Source organism: Channa argus, chromosome 2 (genome assembly GCF_033026475.1).
Source record: "Channa argus isolate prfri chromosome 2, Channa argus male v1.0, whole genome shotgun sequence".
Lineage (NCBI taxonomy): Eukaryota > Metazoa > Chordata > Actinopteri > Anabantiformes > Channidae > Channa > Channa argus.
The window spans coordinates 24,054,885-24,076,218 of record NC_090198.1 but is presented as its reverse complement, the minus strand read 5'-3'; the positions used below and the strand labels follow the sequence as shown (position 1 = coordinate 24,076,218).

At 37.5% G+C, this 21,334-nt stretch overlaps 1 protein-coding gene across 3 annotated transcripts in view; it reads left to right on the top strand.

Annotated features, from left to right (window-relative positions):
* tcf12 (transcription factor 12) overlaps positions 1 to 21,334 on the top strand; it is a 72,949-nt gene that overhangs the window by 8,498 nt on the left and 43,117 nt on the right. For all 3 annotated transcript variants that reach the window (XM_067485910.1, XM_067485921.1, XM_067485948.1), the window contains 2 exons: positions 3,555 to 3,628; positions 10,229 to 10,331. In XM_067485910.1, the coding sequence (XP_067342011.1) occupies positions 3,555 to 3,628; positions 10,229 to 10,331 (177 nt within the window). The remainder of the gene's footprint in view (positions 1 to 3,554; positions 3,629 to 10,228; positions 10,332 to 21,334) is intronic.

The window sequence follows — 21,334 nt, the reverse complement described above, 5'->3', positions numbered from 1 at the left end:
AGCGTTAGCGAGCTCTTATCTGCAAGATCTTATCTGCAAGATCTTATCTGCATCAGTGTACTTCAAATTTGCGTAAAAGTTGAGGTAGTTGAACAAAATTGCAATTTGTTTTGGAAGCTTCTAACTGTATAGTGACAGAAAACTGTTCTTTCTGACTTTTCTTTTTGCGTGTGTGTGTGTGTGCCGCAGCAGAGTATCAGCACAGGGAGAGAGAAAAGAGAAAAAAAAAAGAGGGGAGACACATGCAGCTTGATCCGGAATGGAAACTGTTTGAATTTAAACTTAATAGACTTGGATAAACCTTCATGAGGCACTTTGTGTTTATTAAGTTTCGAACTTTAGATGGACGATGCGGTATCGTTAATGATGTCTCCCTCATTTAGCCAGCAGGAGAAAGCCAATTAGAAAGTTGGTTAAATGTACACATGGTAAAGAAATTGGCATTCTCCGAAGTCTACCTAGGGAAACCAGGTTTCCCCAATGCCCAAACCCCCCAAACCCCCACTGAAACCTGGTTACTTAGGTCCATGTAAATGCACTCAATGTGTTTCAAAGTTAACAATGACATCAGACACCAGAGTGCTATTTACTTATCTATCCCTAATCTTCAGCAAATGCTTATACCTACTAAATCTTACCATGACAGGACTGTGGATGCAGATTTTAGCCCAGCCACTTACTGGCGAATCTGCTGTTATTAATAAATATAAAGCCTAATTTATTAAAAAACATCAACATAAAACAGCCAGTGATATTGTTATCTGCAAAATGTATGTGATGTTGCAGTTGAGTTGTAGAGTATATAACCATCATGTCTTTATTGCCTCCCTGGGAAGCTCGGGTTAAAGCATAATATTGCATCTTTTAATTAATTGCATTGCTGTTGCATTAGAATGCTTTAGTTTTATCTAGGAATAGACAGTTAACTGACAATTCAGTATATGATGACCAGCTAGTTTTTGACTTTTGTCAGCCTGCAGTTTTTACTAAAAATAGATTTTGCTGCTTTTGCTGGAAACATGGAAATTTTTGACTAGAGCATACAAAAAATCTGTTGCTGCAAAATGAACAATGAGATAAATTAGGCAAAAAAACTTGAATAGGTGTGCAGATATGTTTTTATGCCTTTGTCACCACAATCTTATACACGCTAGTATGTATTCTATTCATGGTAAAAAATAAAATAATGTTGATTATTGCAGCCTTAAATATACTGCATGAGATGAATGCATCTCTCCTTCCTGTTGTAAGATGTTATGCATAATTGGCAGAGTACATAACAGTAGTGCTGCCTAATTAATATTTATTACAATTCAGTCAGTGCATTTCTGCTTTTTCCTTTTCCTCCTCTGTCAGTGAGTAATCTTATTGTGCTGGCTGTCTCTGCACAGAGAGGAGAAGGGACCCTTGAGCCCTGGTAAGAGATGGTAATCAGATGAGATGACAGCCAGGGGCCCAGAGAGAACACTGACCATTGTTACAGTCAATCTGGGCTACAGTATTTCACACTAAGGCAATTTAGACCCATGTGGTTTTTAGTAACTCATGTAACGGTCATGTTTATAACATTAGAGTATCACAGTTTTGTATCTAAATGATACATAACAGCTAAAAGTCGACAGCCTCATTAGCTATATGTTTTTATTTCTATGAAGCTACTTAAGAAGAGGAAATGAATCTTCTGTGTGCTAACAGCTAAAACAGCATGTTTGTCAGGATAAGACCTTTCTGTAGCTCTGCTTACTGGAGCATGATTTCTGGTGTGAAAATTGTCACAGGCTTTCTAGTTAAGTGACTAGATGTCCAAAAAGATAAGTATCTAAACTATAATTAATTTCCAGGCTTATAGTTGAAAATAAATTTGCAATGGTACAAAATAATCATCTTCAAAATGTATCATATTTTTCAGCAAAAATATAATATAACAGCTCTTTATAATTTTTCCTTTTTTACATTGAAGTCCTGTTTAAAATGAATAGCCTTGGTGATCCAAAAAAAGAGCCAGTTAGCTTCATTTACACTAGTTGTGTTAAACTAACAGCAGCTTGAGCTCTGTAAGGGAGAGGAATAGTCTATATGTTTGGATCTAGAATTACAGGCTTGTTTTTTGCTTTGCTGATTCTACTTCTGCTTTTAATGAAGTTGTTTGTTTCAGTTGTGTACAACTTGTGTTTTGGATTTTATGCCCAGCCTTGCAGCGTGAAGGAAACTACCATTTGTTATCATTTGTTAAATTTTAAGTTTGCAAATATTGAAGTTTTATTTCTTACTAGCTTTATTGTTATTTCTCTGAGCATACACAATTTCTTTAAAATCACATTTTTTTTGTTGACGTTGAAAATAAACAAATGGTATTATTGCATTTTACTGAGACAGATAAAATTACGACAGGGACAATCAATAACTCGAAGAATGTTGATGCTTTGCCCGCTTTGCAATTATGTTTTGTTTGTGGGGACTTTGGCTGTTACTGCAACGCAATATTGTTTCAAACAGCAAGAACAATTGAGGCATCAAATATTTTTTATGACTATATCTCATAAATTAGATTGTAAAGATCAGATATTATATTTTTCAACATATGCCAAATGGTCTAGCCTTGCAGTTTGGTTGGAGTTATTGATTTTATTTGTTTATCTGTTTGACTTTTGAAACAGAGGTTTTTTTCATTTAAAAATTATTTTTTATCAAGTTACAGTACTGTTTGGACGTTGCCTCCCATACATCAGTGGCAAATCATGAAGTTGTTAGTGGCTTTTAAAAGAATGTGTATTTTTGGCCTACTAAGACACCATGAGGTAGTTTTGTGTCACCTTTGAAGATTTCAATTGTTCACTTTTATTAACATTCCAGTTGTCAAAGGATATAATATTCAATTGAGTTAATGATAGTAGTTTGTACCTTAGAGAGCTATTAATCTGACCTTTGATATAACATATTTCTGCACTTTTTTTTAGGCTGCCACCTCTGAAAAATGTGAGTGAATTTTAAAATTAAGACCTCAATGTGTTAGTCCCATCAAGATTAAAAACAGTTTCACAAAGCAACCTATTTTGAGCTTAGTTGAAGCTCAGTTCTGTTGCTTGGAGAGTTTTTTGGCTGTAATTTAGTGCAGCAGCTAATCAGTAGTTCAAATTAGTATTTCCATCAGTTAATCTGGGATTCTGAAGATTAAAGGTTGAACATTGAAAAATATCAACCTTTACTCTTTTTTTTGCTTGTGAAAGGTGAAATTTAAGGCAACCCTTAAAAAACAGTGGTGGATTGTTTACATACTATGTACATAGTAAAAATGAATAATACAGGAAAGACAGTCTGAGATATTACCATAGATAATTATTATACATATCCTTGAAACATGGTAGTGTAAACAGAAGACTTACAGTTGAACCCTGTGATAGATTATTATTTTGGTCAGTGTGATTCTGGTGTTCACAACTTAATTGTGTCTCTTTGTGTGAGAGAGATACAGAGAATGTGGAAAAACAGTGTACATTGAACTCTGTGACTAATCTTGACTCCTTGACTGAGTTGTGCCTCTCTTTCTCTGACAGGTTTGGATGAGCGGACCAGTCAAGCGCCCTGGGCCCCAGGTGGCGAGTCCAGTCCGTCCTATGACTCCTCCCGGGTAAGACCCACACCTTAATGCTTTTGAATCGCCTTTCCGCTCTGCAGCACATCATTTAACACTTATCACATCAAAGTGGTACATTCACAATGTTTTTGGATCACTTTATCTTGAGTACCAGTCATGTAATACATTACAATGTTTTTTCTTTCTGCAATATAGTATATTGCGCTATAACAAATTCAGGAATTGTAACTTGATGACTTGAATAGCTGACCTATGCTCTAAAGTTATCTAATGCCTCAATACAGATGTATGATGAGGGAGAGATGGTGGCTCACCTGAGAGTGTAGCAACACTCACATTCACTTAATTTAGTTGCAAATAGTTATGTTCAACTGATCTTTCCCCCCCTAAAAATGTACGCGTTTAATAAACAGCGCTTGCAAGCACGCTCTTTGCGACTGATTTCAGTGTACCAAGGTTATTGATGATTGTGATTGTTTTTTTGTTTTTTTTTATTCTGAAGTTAAAGCAGTTTGCTGTCACCATGTTCAATGAAAAGCTTTGGTCATTATCATGCACAACAGGAAAGCAATGTTGAACTGAGGATACTAAAAAATGGACAAAGTCACACTCCCTCTCCCAAATTTAATCCCAATGAACTGATGAACTGATGAAGTTTTAAACTACACAAAATATTTTCAGCCAAATCATCAAGTTTGAACGTGGAGAATAATGTGATGTCAGGAGTAGAACTGTAACTAATGATTATTTTAATATGGTTCATTCTGCTAATTATTTTCTTAATCAACTAATTGGTATTTTTAAGTATTGATACATCAAAAACAGTAAAATATGCAAAAGATAAGCCCAAAACCCATTGAGGTTTATTTTAAAGTTGTTGAAAACTTAATAATATAGTAAATCCACACATTGAGAATGTGGAATTAGAAAATCATCAAAAAACTGGCCAATTAATTTTTTCAACTAATTGTCCCTCTTTTAGGTTCAAGTGTTTCTGCTTGATGGCTTTGGTCATATATGAACTATAACTTTCAGTGGTGAGAAAAAACAAGCTAGTGTAGTGACTGTGGAAACAATTAATATCTTTAGGCTGGAAGGCATTATTTATTGTAACGTAGATTATTTATATGTGTAGAATCATGATTGGTATAGTTTTCAGCAGTAGAATGTTAAATAACTGTTTTAAATAACAGTGAGGATGTTGATGCAAACAAACATGCACATTATCTTTGCAATAAATATAATCCATTTTGTCTGTCTTGCTAGATATAGATCAAGATGGGCAAAATTGAGTTTTCAGGTAAAGATAATTACTTAATCTCAGTAGGAAAGTGAATTCACTGACCTCTGCAAGATTTTTCTACCTGATAGCTGTGGTATGTAAACACTAGGTTGAATAAACTGTCTTAAACTTCAGTGATGCCTGCAAGCTGTGTTTAAATTCTAATTCTGTGCTTAGAAAGTGTTTACAAATTACAGTGGTGTATTTACAGCAAATTATATTTGTCACTGAAAATGAAACCAGCCGCTATGTGATGATTGATTAGTGAGAAGCTTGGTTTCTGCCTGTGCCCTCAAGCATCAAGGTGTAAACTACATTCCCTGTGCTAGATTTACATTTACATTTAAGCTGTTGTACTGCTCTGCAGTGCATCCAAATACTTCATATATGATGGGTGATATGATGGTCTATTTAGCTGACCGGTGGGTTTAATATTTCATCTTACTGGGACATTTTGCTTGCCTTAAAAGATCTATTCAAAATAAGAAACTGAAGATTTAATTTAATAAAGCAAAAGCACTGAAAACTTAATTTCAAGAGTATATGGTACATAAAGAAAACAGTATACACAAAGCTCCTAGTTTAAAGAGCATCTCTGTTTTGTTTAGGTGAGAATTTCTCAGTGTTTGTGTGAGCAAGTGTGAACAGCTCTCTCTCTGTTTCACTGTCCCTCACACACTCGTTGTTCTACATGCCCTGTATGAATTTCATTGAATGTCAATCTCCTGTCACTTTCTATTAGAATTCAGTTAAATGTCAGAGCCACTCGGGCTGCATTACCTTGTTTATTTCTTTGTGCCCTTCCCGAATGAACATCTACAGGCTATGGTCACATAGGCAGCTTGATTTGAATTATAAGACAGAGACGCTTGAGATATCTTTGCTCCAGGTGCATATAAATGAGTGTTTCTGACATTGCGAGACACATCATCAGCCAGCAGACATCTGTTTGCACCTCCATAAGGCGTACACACAAACACTTAGATGCTACACTCACACTCACAGCTGCATGCACATTTTACATTGATACAGACTTTTTGGATATGACAAATACAAGATTTTATCCTCTATATTTAACTTTAAGAAGGGAGTGGATTTCCTATAAAGCTCAGTAGTTTACATCAGTATGTTTAAACCATTTTATAAATGCATTTTAGGAAAATTGTAAGACCTAACTTTTTAGGTGTACAACAATTTGATTTAGAGAACAGTAATGTTGATATTATTAATTTATTGATGATTATTGAAATAGATTCATTATGTTATTACTATATTTATAATTACAACATTTTAAAGTCACTTGACTAAAAATAAAGCTGAGCTGTGTTTTCTCTTTTCTGTGACCTGTCCCATCATCAAGAATTACAATAGTACTTGACTAAGCAGTCTGTTTTTTTAAGCAGCTTGTTAATTATTGCCATCATAATATACCAGGACTAAACTAAATAACTTTAAGTGTAATGGAAATGGAGAGACTTTTTTTTAATTATATATGGAATGTTAAATTTGTTTCCAAAACATACTCATATTGTATAAGACTGCTCTGTATGTTGTGACATTAACATATGTCTTATGTTGCCAGTAATACTTCTCCAAACCATGTTTTCTCACCTTAAAAAAAACCCAATGCGGATTGCCAATATTGGCACAAGTGTTTCTTTGTTTTTTTGGTCCCAATTACAGAAAGGAGCCATGTCTCACATATCTGCATATTGTCAAGGATAACACAGCAAAGCCCAGTTTTCATTGTGGTTTGTGGTGTAGGAATATAACAATGCACTACTGCAGGAGTCCAGTTTCCTCAACAGCTCAAAAGACATGATGATCTAAAAGACAAAATGAAAACATGTTCAATGCCATATTAAACACTAAAATGTATTATTGTATTTATCTGTATGTCAATTTCAAAAAGGTTTGAGCAACAAAGGCACACCTACGTTTGCTGTTATTCTTATGTGGTGCCTAACTTTGTAATAACAAATCTAGTAAAAACATGTAAAGCCTGACATTTTCTCAATAGTAGGATTTTTATCTTTTTTTTTTTTTTAGGAATTATCAATTTTTTCCTTTATTTTGTCAAATAAGAATCAAATAATTGGTTAATAGTAATAGTAATGTAGCCATTTTCTAAAATTTCTCAATTTATGATGGACTCAGTTTGAGACTCTCAGAAGAAATCTTTAGTCTATCAGTCTGTTACAAAGGGAATTCAGTCTTGTCCCTGAGCTTGTTTGAGCTGCTGCACTATGAATGTGTGATCACTCGACTGTGAACAGTCCCGAGCCCCGTCGTGGTGACCTTGGCTTCCAGCCAGCCGCTGTATCCTGGGCAGCTGTGGCTGTAGGCTGGCGATCTGACAGTCAGGGCTGTGCCCACCTCCACTGCACAACAGCCCCCACTTCCCTAGTGCCTTGCCCCGACTTAATACTTGACCTCATACGCATCCATCATGACCATATCATCACTTCCAATGCTGCCTCATGCAGCCGCATGCTCACCTGGGATGAAGCCTACAGTGTAGAAGAGATGACTTTTTAAACGCTGTGCCAAGTGATTAAGGGACAAGGGGTAAGCTCCAACCTGCATGTTGCCACATGGATCTGACAGTTATTTAGCCAGTGGTGCTAATGTAGCCCTGCAGCAGTTATGACACTGTGTGTTAATGTCTCCAATAGATGTAGGCCACCAGTGTTTGGGAATGATAAGGGATCTTTAAATGATGGTCTAACAGTCCCAGAGGAACAACCATACTGTGGTTGCACTGACAGACAAACACATGTTGGTCTTTCTATAGCTGTGAGAACACAAGTTGACAATGCATTACCTAGCTCCATACCCTTACTATCAAAACTAAGTGTCTAACCCCAGCCCATATCATAACACTAACTTATAGCCATTTCTAAAATTAAAGCCAAATCTAAGCCCTTAACTATTTATAAAGAGAAGACAGAATGTCCTGACAACAATAGAAAGAAGCACGCACATACACAAACACACACACACACACACACACTCTTAAGCCTCTTTCACACGTGCACTGCAATCCTGAAATTATCCAGACTTTATTCAGAGATAGTGTTTGTGAGAAGCCAAAAATCCAAGTGAGATGCTCCTGAGATTATCCAAACCTCTGCGAACCCCCTGCTACAAACTGTGGATTATGTCCTTGAGGATGCTGCTCTGTCCCAAATTGTTGTTAGGATTTAATTTGAATGAATGTTTGTTTTTTTTGTTTTTTTGTTTTTTTGATTGGTGGCTTAGTTGTTCCTTAAACAAAACCCTGTTTCCTGCAGCCACATTTTCTATTGTGTTGTGCCTCCTGTACTTGCTGACCCCTCACTGAAATCAAGCAGAGTTTCTCCAATGAAAAAGCTTCTGAGTTGGGCAGTCTCCCGTTGTGGGTTGCATTTAGGAAAGAAGCTATACACGGTTAGACTTGAGAGATCATTGTCCGCGCTACCTCTTTTCCCACCTCAAAGTGACAGTCACAGGAATCAAATTAGATTTGTTGGTGAATGAATAAAGGATTTACTAACAATCAATTTTAATGATCTTAATTTTAAAGAAATTAGAACATTTTAGAAAATGCACGTTACTTTACAACAGAGTTCGTAATAAGTTGAGTAGTATATTCACACCTGTCAAATGAATGTAATGGTACATTAAGTGTTGAGACTGAAAATGGAGACATCTGTAGCTCTAATCCTGGTATGTGCCCACAAACCTCTGCAGTTACATAACTGTGGTCAGTCTGTAGACCCTACCCCAGGTGGTTTCTTGTTGATGAGCTGTTTACTGGCAAGTGGGATTCTTCCAACAGAACCACTTCCTTTTAGACATCCTTCCAAAATACACCAATATTAAGATAACGTAATTATAAGGACCAGTAAAACATAACAGCAAGTGGAAGTCAGCATGCATGCTGTAAAACGTTTACAGAAATCTTCCCATGATCAGCCGTAGAAGAGCCGCCGTGGCCCCTACCGTGTTCGTGTACAAACCTATGGATTTTTGCAGAAGAGCTTGTGTGTGGATTTGAACCTACTGCTTTCTGCATCCCAACCCAATGCTCTACCGCCGAGCCACAGAGTATGTCTTTATACATAGATGTATACTATATGTGGATTTCTATACATTTATACTTAGCATCATCTATAGTGCACGGTGTGTCAGGGTTCAGTAGTTTCATCAAATAATTTATTCAAGTGTTCAGTTTGAAGCATTGTCTTTGGATTCCTGTATAACAGAAGAAATGTTTTTGCTTGCTTTGGTTAGCTGAGTGTGTGTAAGTCTGTGTTTATATGTTTTTGCTCGGGCTTCTCACAGGGCGTTTGTTGTTATTGAGTCTGTTCATGGTGTGATTAACAGTGTGTACGGCCTGGCAGGAGCACAATAGGGAATCTCTGAGGATTCCCTCGACATAGCTCAGCACTCCGCTGCCTTTGAAATTACTCCATCACCATCCACTCACAAAAAAAGATGGATAATAAGATTTCCTTTTTTTTCCCCTGTATGTTGAATGCAAAGAGTATGAGTTTGTGAAAATAACTCTATAGAAATGCAAGCCCACTTCTGCTCAGTCCCTCTGGTGGGAGTTAATGTAGTTTGGGGAGATGTATTTGACTGGAGCACAGGAGGATTTTCACAGGGCTTGGGATTAGCACTGTAACAGAGTATCTTTTATTACATGGGACCCTGACTTTTCAAAACCACACTGTGACCGATATTTAGACCTAAGCCCCTAGAGCTGATACCTGTCATGAAAAGGCGGTGTTAAGCTGGAGGAGAAAGAGGCATTTTTTTTAAAGCTGCAAGTATCTGCGAAAGATGTAGGATTGCATCTCTCTGTGTCTTCCCCTTCTCTTAAACACCACCTTCTTATGAACTACATGCATGGAATAGTACATAGCTGTTAGCGTGTAGATGAAATGAGTTTTATAGATGTGACAAAGATAAAGCAACGATTTCTACAGGTCCAGTTGTTTTGGTTGACCTAAGAAGTCGAGGCAAATATGCAGGTGTGTGTATAGCCAATTTTTTTTACTGTATGTATAAAACATGCTATATATTTTTTTTATTCAATCCGTCTAGATCGTTGCATCTTCATGGGAAATAATAAATGTGAATGTATGATAGTTCTTTTGTCCACATGTCAACAGTTTAAAAGTCTGTTTCAGTACATTTCTGCTTAATTTGTCTTTAACTTTTTGGGGCAATTATGCACAAGAAAGTGGGCAGTTTATGAAGAACTAACCAGTTGTGCTCTCCTGTTACTAATTAGTTGTGTGCTGTAGCAGGCAATTAGTGAAGTTGCCCAATAATGTACTTAATATTCTGATCTCTTCCCCCAGGGATTCGCAGACAGCCCTCATTATGGCGATCATTTGAGTGACAGTCGATTAGTGTCTCATGAAGGATTGTCCCCAACACCTTTTATTAACTCGAACATAATAGGTAAGTAAGTGACTCTCTTCAACTCACCCCTCACATGCCCTTTGGTCCTGTACTTAGTAGACATCCTGTGAAAGAGTCTTATTGAGGTGAAGGCACATCATGCATCTGACACTAGCAACACTGAAAGGCTTCCAAGACTACAGGGCTTTCCTCCATCTTCTGCTGTATTTATTTCCTCCCTTAAACCCCCTCTCATTCCTGTATCTCCTTCTTCCTCCTACTGTTTTGACCCTCCCCCAGGGTAGAAGTCACGCCATCAGTATAGCTTTTTGTCACAAGAAGCTGTCTCCTAGATATCAAAAACTGCCATCAGCAACTTTCACTGGCAGCTTTATGTTTTTGGGTGTGCTCCTGTCAAAGACCTTCTTACCCTAATGCAATTGTTTTATTTATTTAATCAAATTTTGCACTATTTTGGTTTTCAGAACATCAGATTCTGTCCTATCAGATTGTGTTTACATGCACTCAAGTAACCAGGGGACAGTCTGGTTTCTTGGGAAAGTGTCATGTATAAGGGAAAGCAGGTTTCGAAAAAGGGTTAGGGGATTAGGGAAACCTGGTTTCCCCAGGTTGATTTCTTGATTAGCATGTGTACGCGTAACCAGTTTCTAATCGGCTTTCTAATCGACTTTTTCCGACTGCGCATGTGCGTAACCAAAGGCTGCAGACAGTAAGCAGCACGCAGCTGAGTGAAAGAATGAATGAAAGGAGTGATCATTAATGAGTTAAAGGGGCTATGCCACCACATTTTAAAAACAGTCTGTTTAAGGGCCGACAAAAAATGTACACGTGTCTCATGAAGATCTAAATAAGTCACTTTCCCCTATGTTTTTTTATTTTTTTATTTAGGCTGTTGTGGATCAGCTGCATTTGTCTTTCATTTCTTTCCCCCTGTGCTGTCAATCTGCTGCAACACGAACACACACAGGCACATGCAGAGAGAAAGAAAAGAGTCAAAAAGCAATGTTTTTCATTATTATACAGTTACAATCTGTTCGCCAGGCTTCTAGAATGAGTCAGAGGAGAAATCAGGTTACTCTTGTGCTGCATGTATATGTGGATTTCCTGCAACCAGGTTTTTTAAGTGCATGTAAAGACCGTTCCAAATTACCAGAGAAAGCTGATTTCTATGAGTGGCCAGGTTACTTAGGTCCATGTAAACAAGAGCAAATCGAAATATAATGCTGCAATTGTCAGCATTTATTATTTGCTTTATTCTGTATTGTATGGCAGAGAAAGAGTAATTTGAAGATGACATTTGTATTGATACTTTTTCCACTAAGTACGGTAGAATATAGGATTTTTTGCTATTGAGTTTTCTCTAGTTTTCAAATGGTCTTAATCAGGTAAAACAACTGACATGGCCTGCTGGAGTCGTGCTATGTGTCGGCCTGTGGTATCTGCAGGTTTATTTGGTAGTTTATTGGGTTGTGTAACAATAAATAGAGCAGATTGGCCTAACTTAATATGTAAGGTTTTCTCATATAATATAAAAATGAATAGCTGTGTGTTCTTTGGCTTGGCATCATTGTGATGTGTAACCACTTGACAGTTTTACGGCTAACTACATCTCAGCTCATTATGTAATGGCCCTGGAGACTGGTTTCCAAGCACAGTGATTAGTTTACAAATGGGTGCTGATGAATTGAAACAAGTGTTATCTTTCTTGTAATTGATCACGACTGTTTCACACGCAATGTATACCTCGCCGCTCTTTAACAGGGTCTGCAATTTTACTTATGAGCTGCAAAATATGGATTTGATCTTATGCAGAGAAATGTAACATTTAGGCAATATGATTGTAAACTTGTCTGTTTAAGGCTTGAAACTCATAAAGGTGAAGTGAAACAAGGTGACTATTAATAAGATGTGTTTATTGCATGCAGATAATTTCGCCTGTATGTCTCACTGGGGGCCTGAAATAAAGCCCTCTGAGATGTTTCTCTTCTAACTGGTTGTTTATACTAATGACATACAAAAATATTCCTACCAATCAAGATTATATAAGTTATGAAAGACAATGCTCTGTTTATAAATACTGCTTATCAAATACAAAATAAAAATACAAATACTTTTACCACATTTCTATTAAAAACTTTGTTTTAAATGTATGAGTTCAACAAATTAGAACCACGGGTAGTCTGAACTATCAGATTCAAACTTAAACATCTACTTATGGATGTGTTCAGCAGCACAAAATCAATTGGCTGCTCTGCATTGTAAACATTACATGCATCCAGTTTCATTTGTCTGCATCTGTCTGATCATGGACTACGTGCGCACACACTCATGCATTGTTATGTGGAGGTGTGACCATGTTTGTGTTTTAAAGCTTGCTGTATTGCTGTGTAACATTCAGATAGGAATGTTTGATTCCTCTGATTTACAGATTAGTTCTCGCTAATGTCGCTCCCTCTACTGGTGCTCGTGCACCAAGCTGGGGAGGAAGAGGTATTTAAATGGTGCTTTTTGGGATGGCAAAGAACAAATCATACGCCCTTTAGCAAGTTAACAACGTCTGTCTCCTGGTAAAGGCTGGTTCTCATTCTTCATGAAAAGTGACTGGATTGGATGTAGGACAGGCAGTGAAATTTGGGCACAACATAACAGAACATAACATAACAGAGTTAATCAAACCACTGCTTGGAAATCTGCCTAGAGTTAACATAATCAGATAAACTGTGGTACAGAAACGATGGATGATGAATGGTTACAGACATTTAAAAATGACCTGGGGGAGCTGGCAGTGAGCCTGGTATTTCAGGGCTCTTAAGGCCACTTCATGTTTCCTGCCACGTATTTAATGTATTGTTCTTGATCGGAAGTGTATAAAAACCAACATAATTTCCATGTTTACTTAGATATGTTTATTCTAATTTATCAGCACAGCATAAACTACACATTGTATTACAAGTGCAACCCTGAGTAGAAATTTCCTTTAGGAAAAAATACTGATAAGAATCTTTAAATTTGCTGCTGCAAGAATTCTCATCATCACATCCACATTTAGTGTTTGATCTCCAGGTGCCCAATAATCATCATATTACTGCTTGGTCAAAAAGCTTCAAGATTTATATACTATGTATTTTGTAATAAACAGAGATCATCAATCTGAAGAGACAAAACATGTTAAAACATAACTTTTCTTAAGATTGCATTTGAAAACAGAACCAACTAAATCTACCTTTCACATTGATGTGAATGTCTAATTTGCTGCTACCAATACCACAACATTTCCAAATTTATACATGCCATTTTCTGGCATGTATAATATGTGGATTGTGGTAAATGCACAATATTGATTTTGTTTCATATGGATTGGGTTCACAATGAACTTAATCAGTCAGCAATTTTACCATTGCTTTACCATGTAATAAACATATTCATCGATGTAAATATGATCAAATATGTACAGTATGTATGTATGTATGTATGTATGTATGTATGTATCAAATATCTACAGAAACTGTGCCAAAACACTGGACTCTATTTAGTCTTAAAATATAGAGTTTTCATTTTATGTGGACAGTACTGTAAGTATTTTTAAATATGGTCACAATGGCAAGACTCCCTACAACGTGGGAAAACTTCAGCCTTAGGTTCTGTGGATTTTAAGGCCTAGAATGGGGTACTGATACACAGTCAGCATGGGTGTAAATGGCTCCAAAGGGCTCCAAAGGGATATATATATATATATATATATATATATATATATATATGGTAAATTCAATTACATGTGAATGGAATATTGCAGTATTGTTAAACATGTATTCTCGTACTATACTTAAAAATCAAGCATGTTTAGAGTCTTTTAATAAATTTTACTAAAGTACCAAGTGATTAGCCCATTACCATAGTAAGTGAAAACAGATCCAGACAGTTTCCTCTAAATAGCATGGCTTTATTCCGGTCCTATAAAAGAACGGTGCGGGAGTTTGAAGCTAAAGAATGGGGATTTTTTTTGTTGGATCCCGGGGGGCCACTGACTGTTTAACGGTGACAATGTTCTCCCCAGGGGCCAGCATTTTAGGACACACTATGGATCAACTGGACAGAGCCCCGTGTGCATTTTAGCTACAATCCCCTTACTAACTTGCGTGTCATCCACTGAATGTTGCCTAACAGGTGGAAGGCACATTGTCCATGCTTTTAGTGCAGTCTTTCCAGAATAAGGAATGAGTCCTTTTGACTCATGCTACTCGTAACACACATGGAAGGAGTATCGTACAATCTCTCATACAAAGAGATTTGGAGTTAGATAATGTGTGATTCAAGGGCCTGACAGACCATATTATGGGTCACACAAACACATTGCATATGTTTCCTACATCGAATCATAAGGGTTGGGACAAATGTCCTTGTATGATGGATGGTTTGCTACAGCCGGTATTTTACTAATGCATTCTCCATGTGCAAGATGATATGCGGTTACGTTTAGAGACATTCACATATGCAATTCTGCTATGCTCGTTATGCTTATTGCCGTATCTGCGTAGGTCGGTGTAGATGTTTATGTGTATCTTTCGAAAGAATATTCCAAATTTAAATTTCAACAATTTCACTGGTGCATCTCTGCATTATTGTAAAAAAGGACAAGCTGGTTGCTAATTTATATTCTTATTTTATTGAACAAGTAGTATATGGTAATGAACAAGTAGTATAGCATGTCCTTTAACACACATACTTACTGGACCTGCTTAGAGATGAAGAGTATAAGAACTACTGTTTTAAAAATGTGCTTATCGTTCTGTGATTTTATAGAATTTTTTAAATATACACAGTTTCCTTGTCATCTCAGCAAATGGTGAGGGCAATGGATGTAATACACTGATGCTCCCTTTCTTCTCTGTATGGAGCTTGACTTGAGGCCTTCTGTACATCTTATGGAGGAAGGTTGGGTCTCATACAATTCTAATAGTTTAGCCACTCGGATAGCGGTTCATAGACCTGAAAAGGGATGTTTAGATGCAATTACCTGCTGAGATTTTTATTTTATTTTTGTGGTGTCAGCTCAATGAGGCCAAGTCAGTGGGGGAGGCTGATTTTAAGCAATCTGGGCAATTACCAATGCGATGAGCTACAACTGAAAGAGCTGCAGTTTGCTTCTTTATTTCACGCTGTATTATGATTGGATTGTGTGTGTGTGTGTGTGTGTGTGTGTGTGTGTGTGTGTGTGTGTGTGTGTGTGTGTGTGTGTGTGTGTGTGTGTGTGTGTGCGCATGCAGCAAGCTCCTTAATGTTTGCCTTTTTGTCATTATTTACTTAATGGACTGGTACAGTTTACCACTAGTAAAGAGAACCTTTTAATTCTCAGTCTTAACCTCAGATAATGCTTTAATGTTACTCTGCTAATTAGCAAGACGGTGTTCATGTAGATATTCACAGCTGTCAGTGGTCACAGTTCATTTGCCTTTATTGGAATAAAGAAAAGTTGGACAACTGTCTTTTGGGGACACCAAAACACCTACAAAACTACTTATATCATTATTGTATTAATTTTTTGAATGCTCATAAATGAATGCTGACATGTTTAAAAACAACCTCTCATCACAGGCTTGCTCTTGTACTTAAAGTACTAATCGCTGGCCATTTCTAACAAACAAAAAAGTAGGAGGTGATTTATTGTGTGTTTATAGTGGCCTGGATAGAAAGGTACGGTCCATGTGTGTGTGCTTTGGTATCTGTTTAACACACACACACACACACCAACACACACATACACACCGACACAAACAAACACACACACATAGTACACGATAGAAAATATATTCAAAGTTAAAAAAAATCTGATTAAAGGTGTTTTTCTTATCCTATTCAAGGGTTTAGATACAAGCAGATACACGTTGGTTCTTAATCCAGTAGCTTTATGGATGACGGCTTTTGTGTCTGTTCTTTCCAGTCATGTGCCTGAGGGTGTGATACCACAAATGCTAAGTTGTAAATTTCTACTCACGTTTCTCTGGTGTACTCCATACTGTACATATTACTCATACAGCTTTAGCCTCAAGTAATCAGCTTAATACTGTCATCAACACATGCACACAGCCGCATGCATCCTGTCCCTAGCCTGTCGACACGCACACACGTGACCTCTGACTACCTGTATGTAACTGAGTAATTGCATGGCTGTCTCTTTTATCTCTTTATACAACTTTTAAGGTTCTCTGTGTTAGTTAAATAGAACTTAAAAAGTCGTGATATTTTTATAATAGATATGCCTTAGTCTCTGTTTCCATTAATTAGGTGGTGTTTTCTGTTGCTATGGTGATAATTATTCAATTATGTTTAAAGTATAAAATATTTTTGCTTCCCAGAAAAAGGTCCCTCAGAGGTGTTAGTATTGTGGAACTCAGCAGATTTCTTCTTGACAGCTAAATTGGTTTGTTGTGTTGATTGAACAAATAATAAACAATTAACTGAGGCCACTGAGATGTTCTAGGGGGCTGTACTAAGTGAAAAACCCCTATTTAAAGCTCTACTCTCTTAAATTTGAGTAAGAAAGTGCCAAGCTTTTTATTGAGAAATCTGATGTACACAGATCACACAGATCTTACAGTGATAATGACTGATTAGGTCTTTAACGTGCAAAAGTAAGATGTCAGCTGAAGTGCCCACTTGTACAATTTTTCAGTCTGGAGGTTAAATGTGGTCAATAGTGAGTAGTTTTTCCCTTTTGCTGCTATAATACATTACAGACAAGCTTTACTGTCTGTAATGTATTACAGAATTATCTGCCTAATCTAAAACATTTCAAAGCTGAAACTCGCAAGAGCTTTTCAGCATTTAAAGTCAGTTTAGGGGCTTGATGCAGTCTTTGAAATAAATATGAAATAATCCGTGACCATATTTGTCATTATAATTTGTTTGCTCAGAACTTTTTGGAACTCTGTTAACCAAATAACAAAACAGAACAACAACCAAGACCTACCTCACAAGTTTGTTATTCTTTATGCCATAAACAAATGTTTTTTTTTCATAGCACATTACTTTTGAAAATTTAAGTATTTAAGCAGTTTTAATACCCATACATCTGCATAACAATTGCTCAACTCGTGCTTACAGAGGAAAAGCAATGAGTGTTGGTACCTGAAACCACATGGTGCCGGCTCACCTTGACTCTACTAGGCCTTTTTGTTTTTCCATCAGGCAAGAGTTGTTGTACTTTTTTAATAAAACATACATCAAAGTTCCGAACAAGACGAGGTAATGCCAAAAAAGGTGTAGGCACTGCTGACTACTGTCGTCGTAGGGAAAAGTATCACTTTCACCTTTAAGCAACCATATATGTGTCATCATCTAAATTGTGAAGAAATATTTCCCAGTCTCTCCAGATTTTTTTTTCAGCTGTTTGTTTATGCTGCATTAACATACAGAGAATTAATAAAAGCATCCCTTCAATATCAATTGATGTTCCTGTGTGTCTCCTTGATGATGACTTCAAAAGCCACTATTACAACCATCTGCATTGAGGAGCTACTGTACTATATCTGCAGTACCTGGTACCAAACATGAATAGCGTTGATAGTTGATAGTTTTCTCTTTGACTTAGAGTCTTGCTTGCCTTGTACCTCACTTGTACCTGCTTTGGATAAAAGCGTCTGCTAAATGACCAAATGTAAATGTAAATGTAAAGCCAAGGTGAGCCAGTACCATGCTTCTAGAAAAATGCTAAAAACTGGATCATCCACCAAGTGTTCGATAGTACAGTTACTTTTTTTCATTTTTATTTTGCTAACCATTCATTTTTACTAAAATAATAGTTCAGCCATGTTGTACATGTTAGACTTTTGCAGTTTGCACTAGGGCTGCTTGAATATTGTAAAAATCTAAATCATTAATATTTTCTGTGATATTTGACTTCAGTATTCATTCCAGTGGACCTTTTCATCTTTAAATCAATATAATTAAAGTAAAAAATATTAAATATTCAAAATGTAATATTACAGCGTAAGAGCATATTACAGCATGTGCTCCTCAAGGCTTCCAGTGTGGAGTCCCACATCACACTGACCCCCCCTATGTGTTTTTACTGGGGCAGGTGTCATGTTCTAATGCTCCATCCCATGGGAGACCCTCCTTAGACCCAGGCTGTGATTGTGGCCAGGTGCAGTTCAGGTGTACACTCCTCAGCAGTCAGGGTCACAGGTGCTGCCAGTGCTGCTCCCTCTCCCCTCTCTGTCATTCACACTGTACACGCACATGCAAACACACGTACACATGATACATCACAAGTTTTCCCAATACAGAATTGACTCCAACGAATTGTTTTGCTGGAATCACTTCATCAAACTGGGTAAACATAAAATGTATGCATCTGGTGTATTTATGACAAGAGCAGAGAAGGGAAGATGAGGAGATCTGGTGCACTACAGTTTAGTGGTTGTAGCCAGTCATTATCCATAGCTGCAGGGTGTGCTTATCTATTACTGCGGTCAGTGGAGCATGAAGAGCAGAAGACGAGCTTTAAGGGTGAAAATCCCGTGCCGCCCACATCTCCCCAGCACTCCCCACCCTTGTGCTTCTCTCAGCACATCTTGGCCCTGCCCGACCCCTTCCTCGCCTTCCCTAGGCCCTGGCCCCCAGCATGCGACTGGCAGCGCTGCCCAGCTGCAGAGGATCAGCTGTAGTTACAGTAGGCGTGGAGGGCTGCCTCTCCAAAGAGGAAAGAAGAGCTGGGGTATGGCCAAGGTATGATGACATAACACATCTCTAGGAAGCAGCTGCAGCGGTCAGGACATCACAATTGTGTTTATAATCCTTGAATAGGTGTCTTCAGGTAGCTTGTTTTAGTCACTTGTCAGCATTTTATACATTAGAATGCTACTTGCACATGTTTGGAATTTAAAAGGCTAAGAACAGGAGGTTCAAGAGTTGTGTGTATGTATGTATCTGCAGATATTTTCAAAACAGAAATATATTTTTAGAAAATATTCTGAATATTGGTTAAAGGATGTTTGAGTACATCCAGATTGTTTTGCTGAAACCTATTGTGCTCGTTTGTTTTCTTGTGTCCTAAATCTCTTCCGTTTTCCTCTTTTTCTTTTTCTCTCTTATCCCCTCCCCCTATTCTCGCATTTCTCTCTCGCCTCATACTGAGTTAGAGATTATATAATACAAAAGTAAAGCTAAAAGGGAAATGATTCATTCAGAGGAATTACTGTTAATGGAACAATAAACGTCTGCTGACTTTAACTCACCTTGCTGCAAACTTTGCCAACAGTTTTGAGTAAAGAAAAGTGAATTTGCTGTATAAAACTATAGACACAAACCATGCTAATGTGTGTGTATTTCAGTTTTGATTTGGATGGTTGGACAAATTTTTCACATTATCTCCATACATGGCATATGTATTGTTTAACTTTGATGCATTGTGCTGTGACTTCAGTACTTCTGGAATTTCCAGATGTTGTAAGCATTAAAACTTTGCTACAGTTGTTTCCAGTTGAGACACACTTGAATTAATAACTCCATGACCATAACTTAAGCAGTGTGACATTACGTACACCCCTTTTTTATGTTGCCGTTTGTGCAAACAACAAAATGTGGTGCAGTAAATAACCCAAATCATTGAAGATATACATGGAAAACTGACCTAAACAAGTATCTCTGTTATTTATTACAGATTTACAGTAATTAGTTTACAAAGAGAGACAATGGTTTGTCATTGGTCTAACAGCAAAACTAAGAGACAGGTAACCTAAATTATTAATTTATTTAATTATTTTTGTACTGAGATGGTGACATTTTTCTTTTAAATTGACAGCTAAATTGCATTTTGACATTTAACAAAGGCTTTGTTTAAAGGCTGGCAAATTGCCACAGCTGCAGGGAAATATTGGGAATACATTACATACCTTTGCATATAAATACATTTGACAATACCAAACTTTGAAACATGAGACACCAGTTCATGTCTCATATCTCTTACAACAGATAACGGGCACTGAATGGCACGATAAGATCTGAAGCACAACTACTTGCCCAGCCATCCTGTGTCCATGCTGGGTGTGCTGGCAAAAAAACATTAGATAATGTTACACTCTCCGTTTGTTGGACTGTAGTGGATTGTGATTGGTTTATAAAAACATTTGCTCCAAACATTTGTTTCGCCTTTTCTCCCACTTGACAATGCCTGACATTTTCTCCTGTGCTGGCAAAGCCCTGAGAGTGTGAAGTGTGGGAAGTGTAGAGAGAAGCACGGCTCTGTGAGACTTTTTCTTTACTGCTAGGAATATGGGGGTGGGAAGGGTTTCTTTTTGTCAACAAAAAATCCAAAAACTCTTAAATGGCGGCCACAGTTTTTGCCCACATGCAATGGCTTCGTTATAGAGAGCAGTCATCAAAAGATTTACCCCTTTCAGGCTGTTTTATTTAGTGCAGGCCTGTGTTTTTAAACTGAAGACTGCTTAGGGTTTGCAGGGGTTTTCTGTGTGAGGAAATATGCCCCCAGTGCTTGGATCTGGATCAGCATTCCTAACCCATGTGAGTATCCTTCCTTGTCCTTCACCTCAGCTCTCTGTTGAATCACTGCTCAACAGTTGTTTGGCATCTAAAACTAAACATCGATAAATACTTTGATTTTACACACTGACTTGATTCCAATATCCAATTGGGGACCACTTCTTCAGCTTGTAAATATGCTCTCGTTTTAGCTGTGCTCTCATAACCTCATAGGGACAATGGCAGTAAGGTCACATGAATGTGCAAGGCAGGGGAACATGTTAGCGTCCCTATCAAAGCAGCATCCATTACAGTGTTGCGTTCACATGGTGGGAGATGTTATTAGGGAGCTCATCGCCTTTCTCCTCCGAGAGAATGGATGTGTGATTATGAAGTCATCAGCCATGAACCAGTGGGGCTGTGGAGAAGCACCCCTCCTCATGGGTCCTCAGGGTGCCATTGATTGGTGACCATGTGTTTGTGCCTGATAGACTGTGAAATGGTGTGTTGCTGCACGGCTGTGTCACACCTGCGTCCCACCAAGGTGATTGATTGGTTTGGTC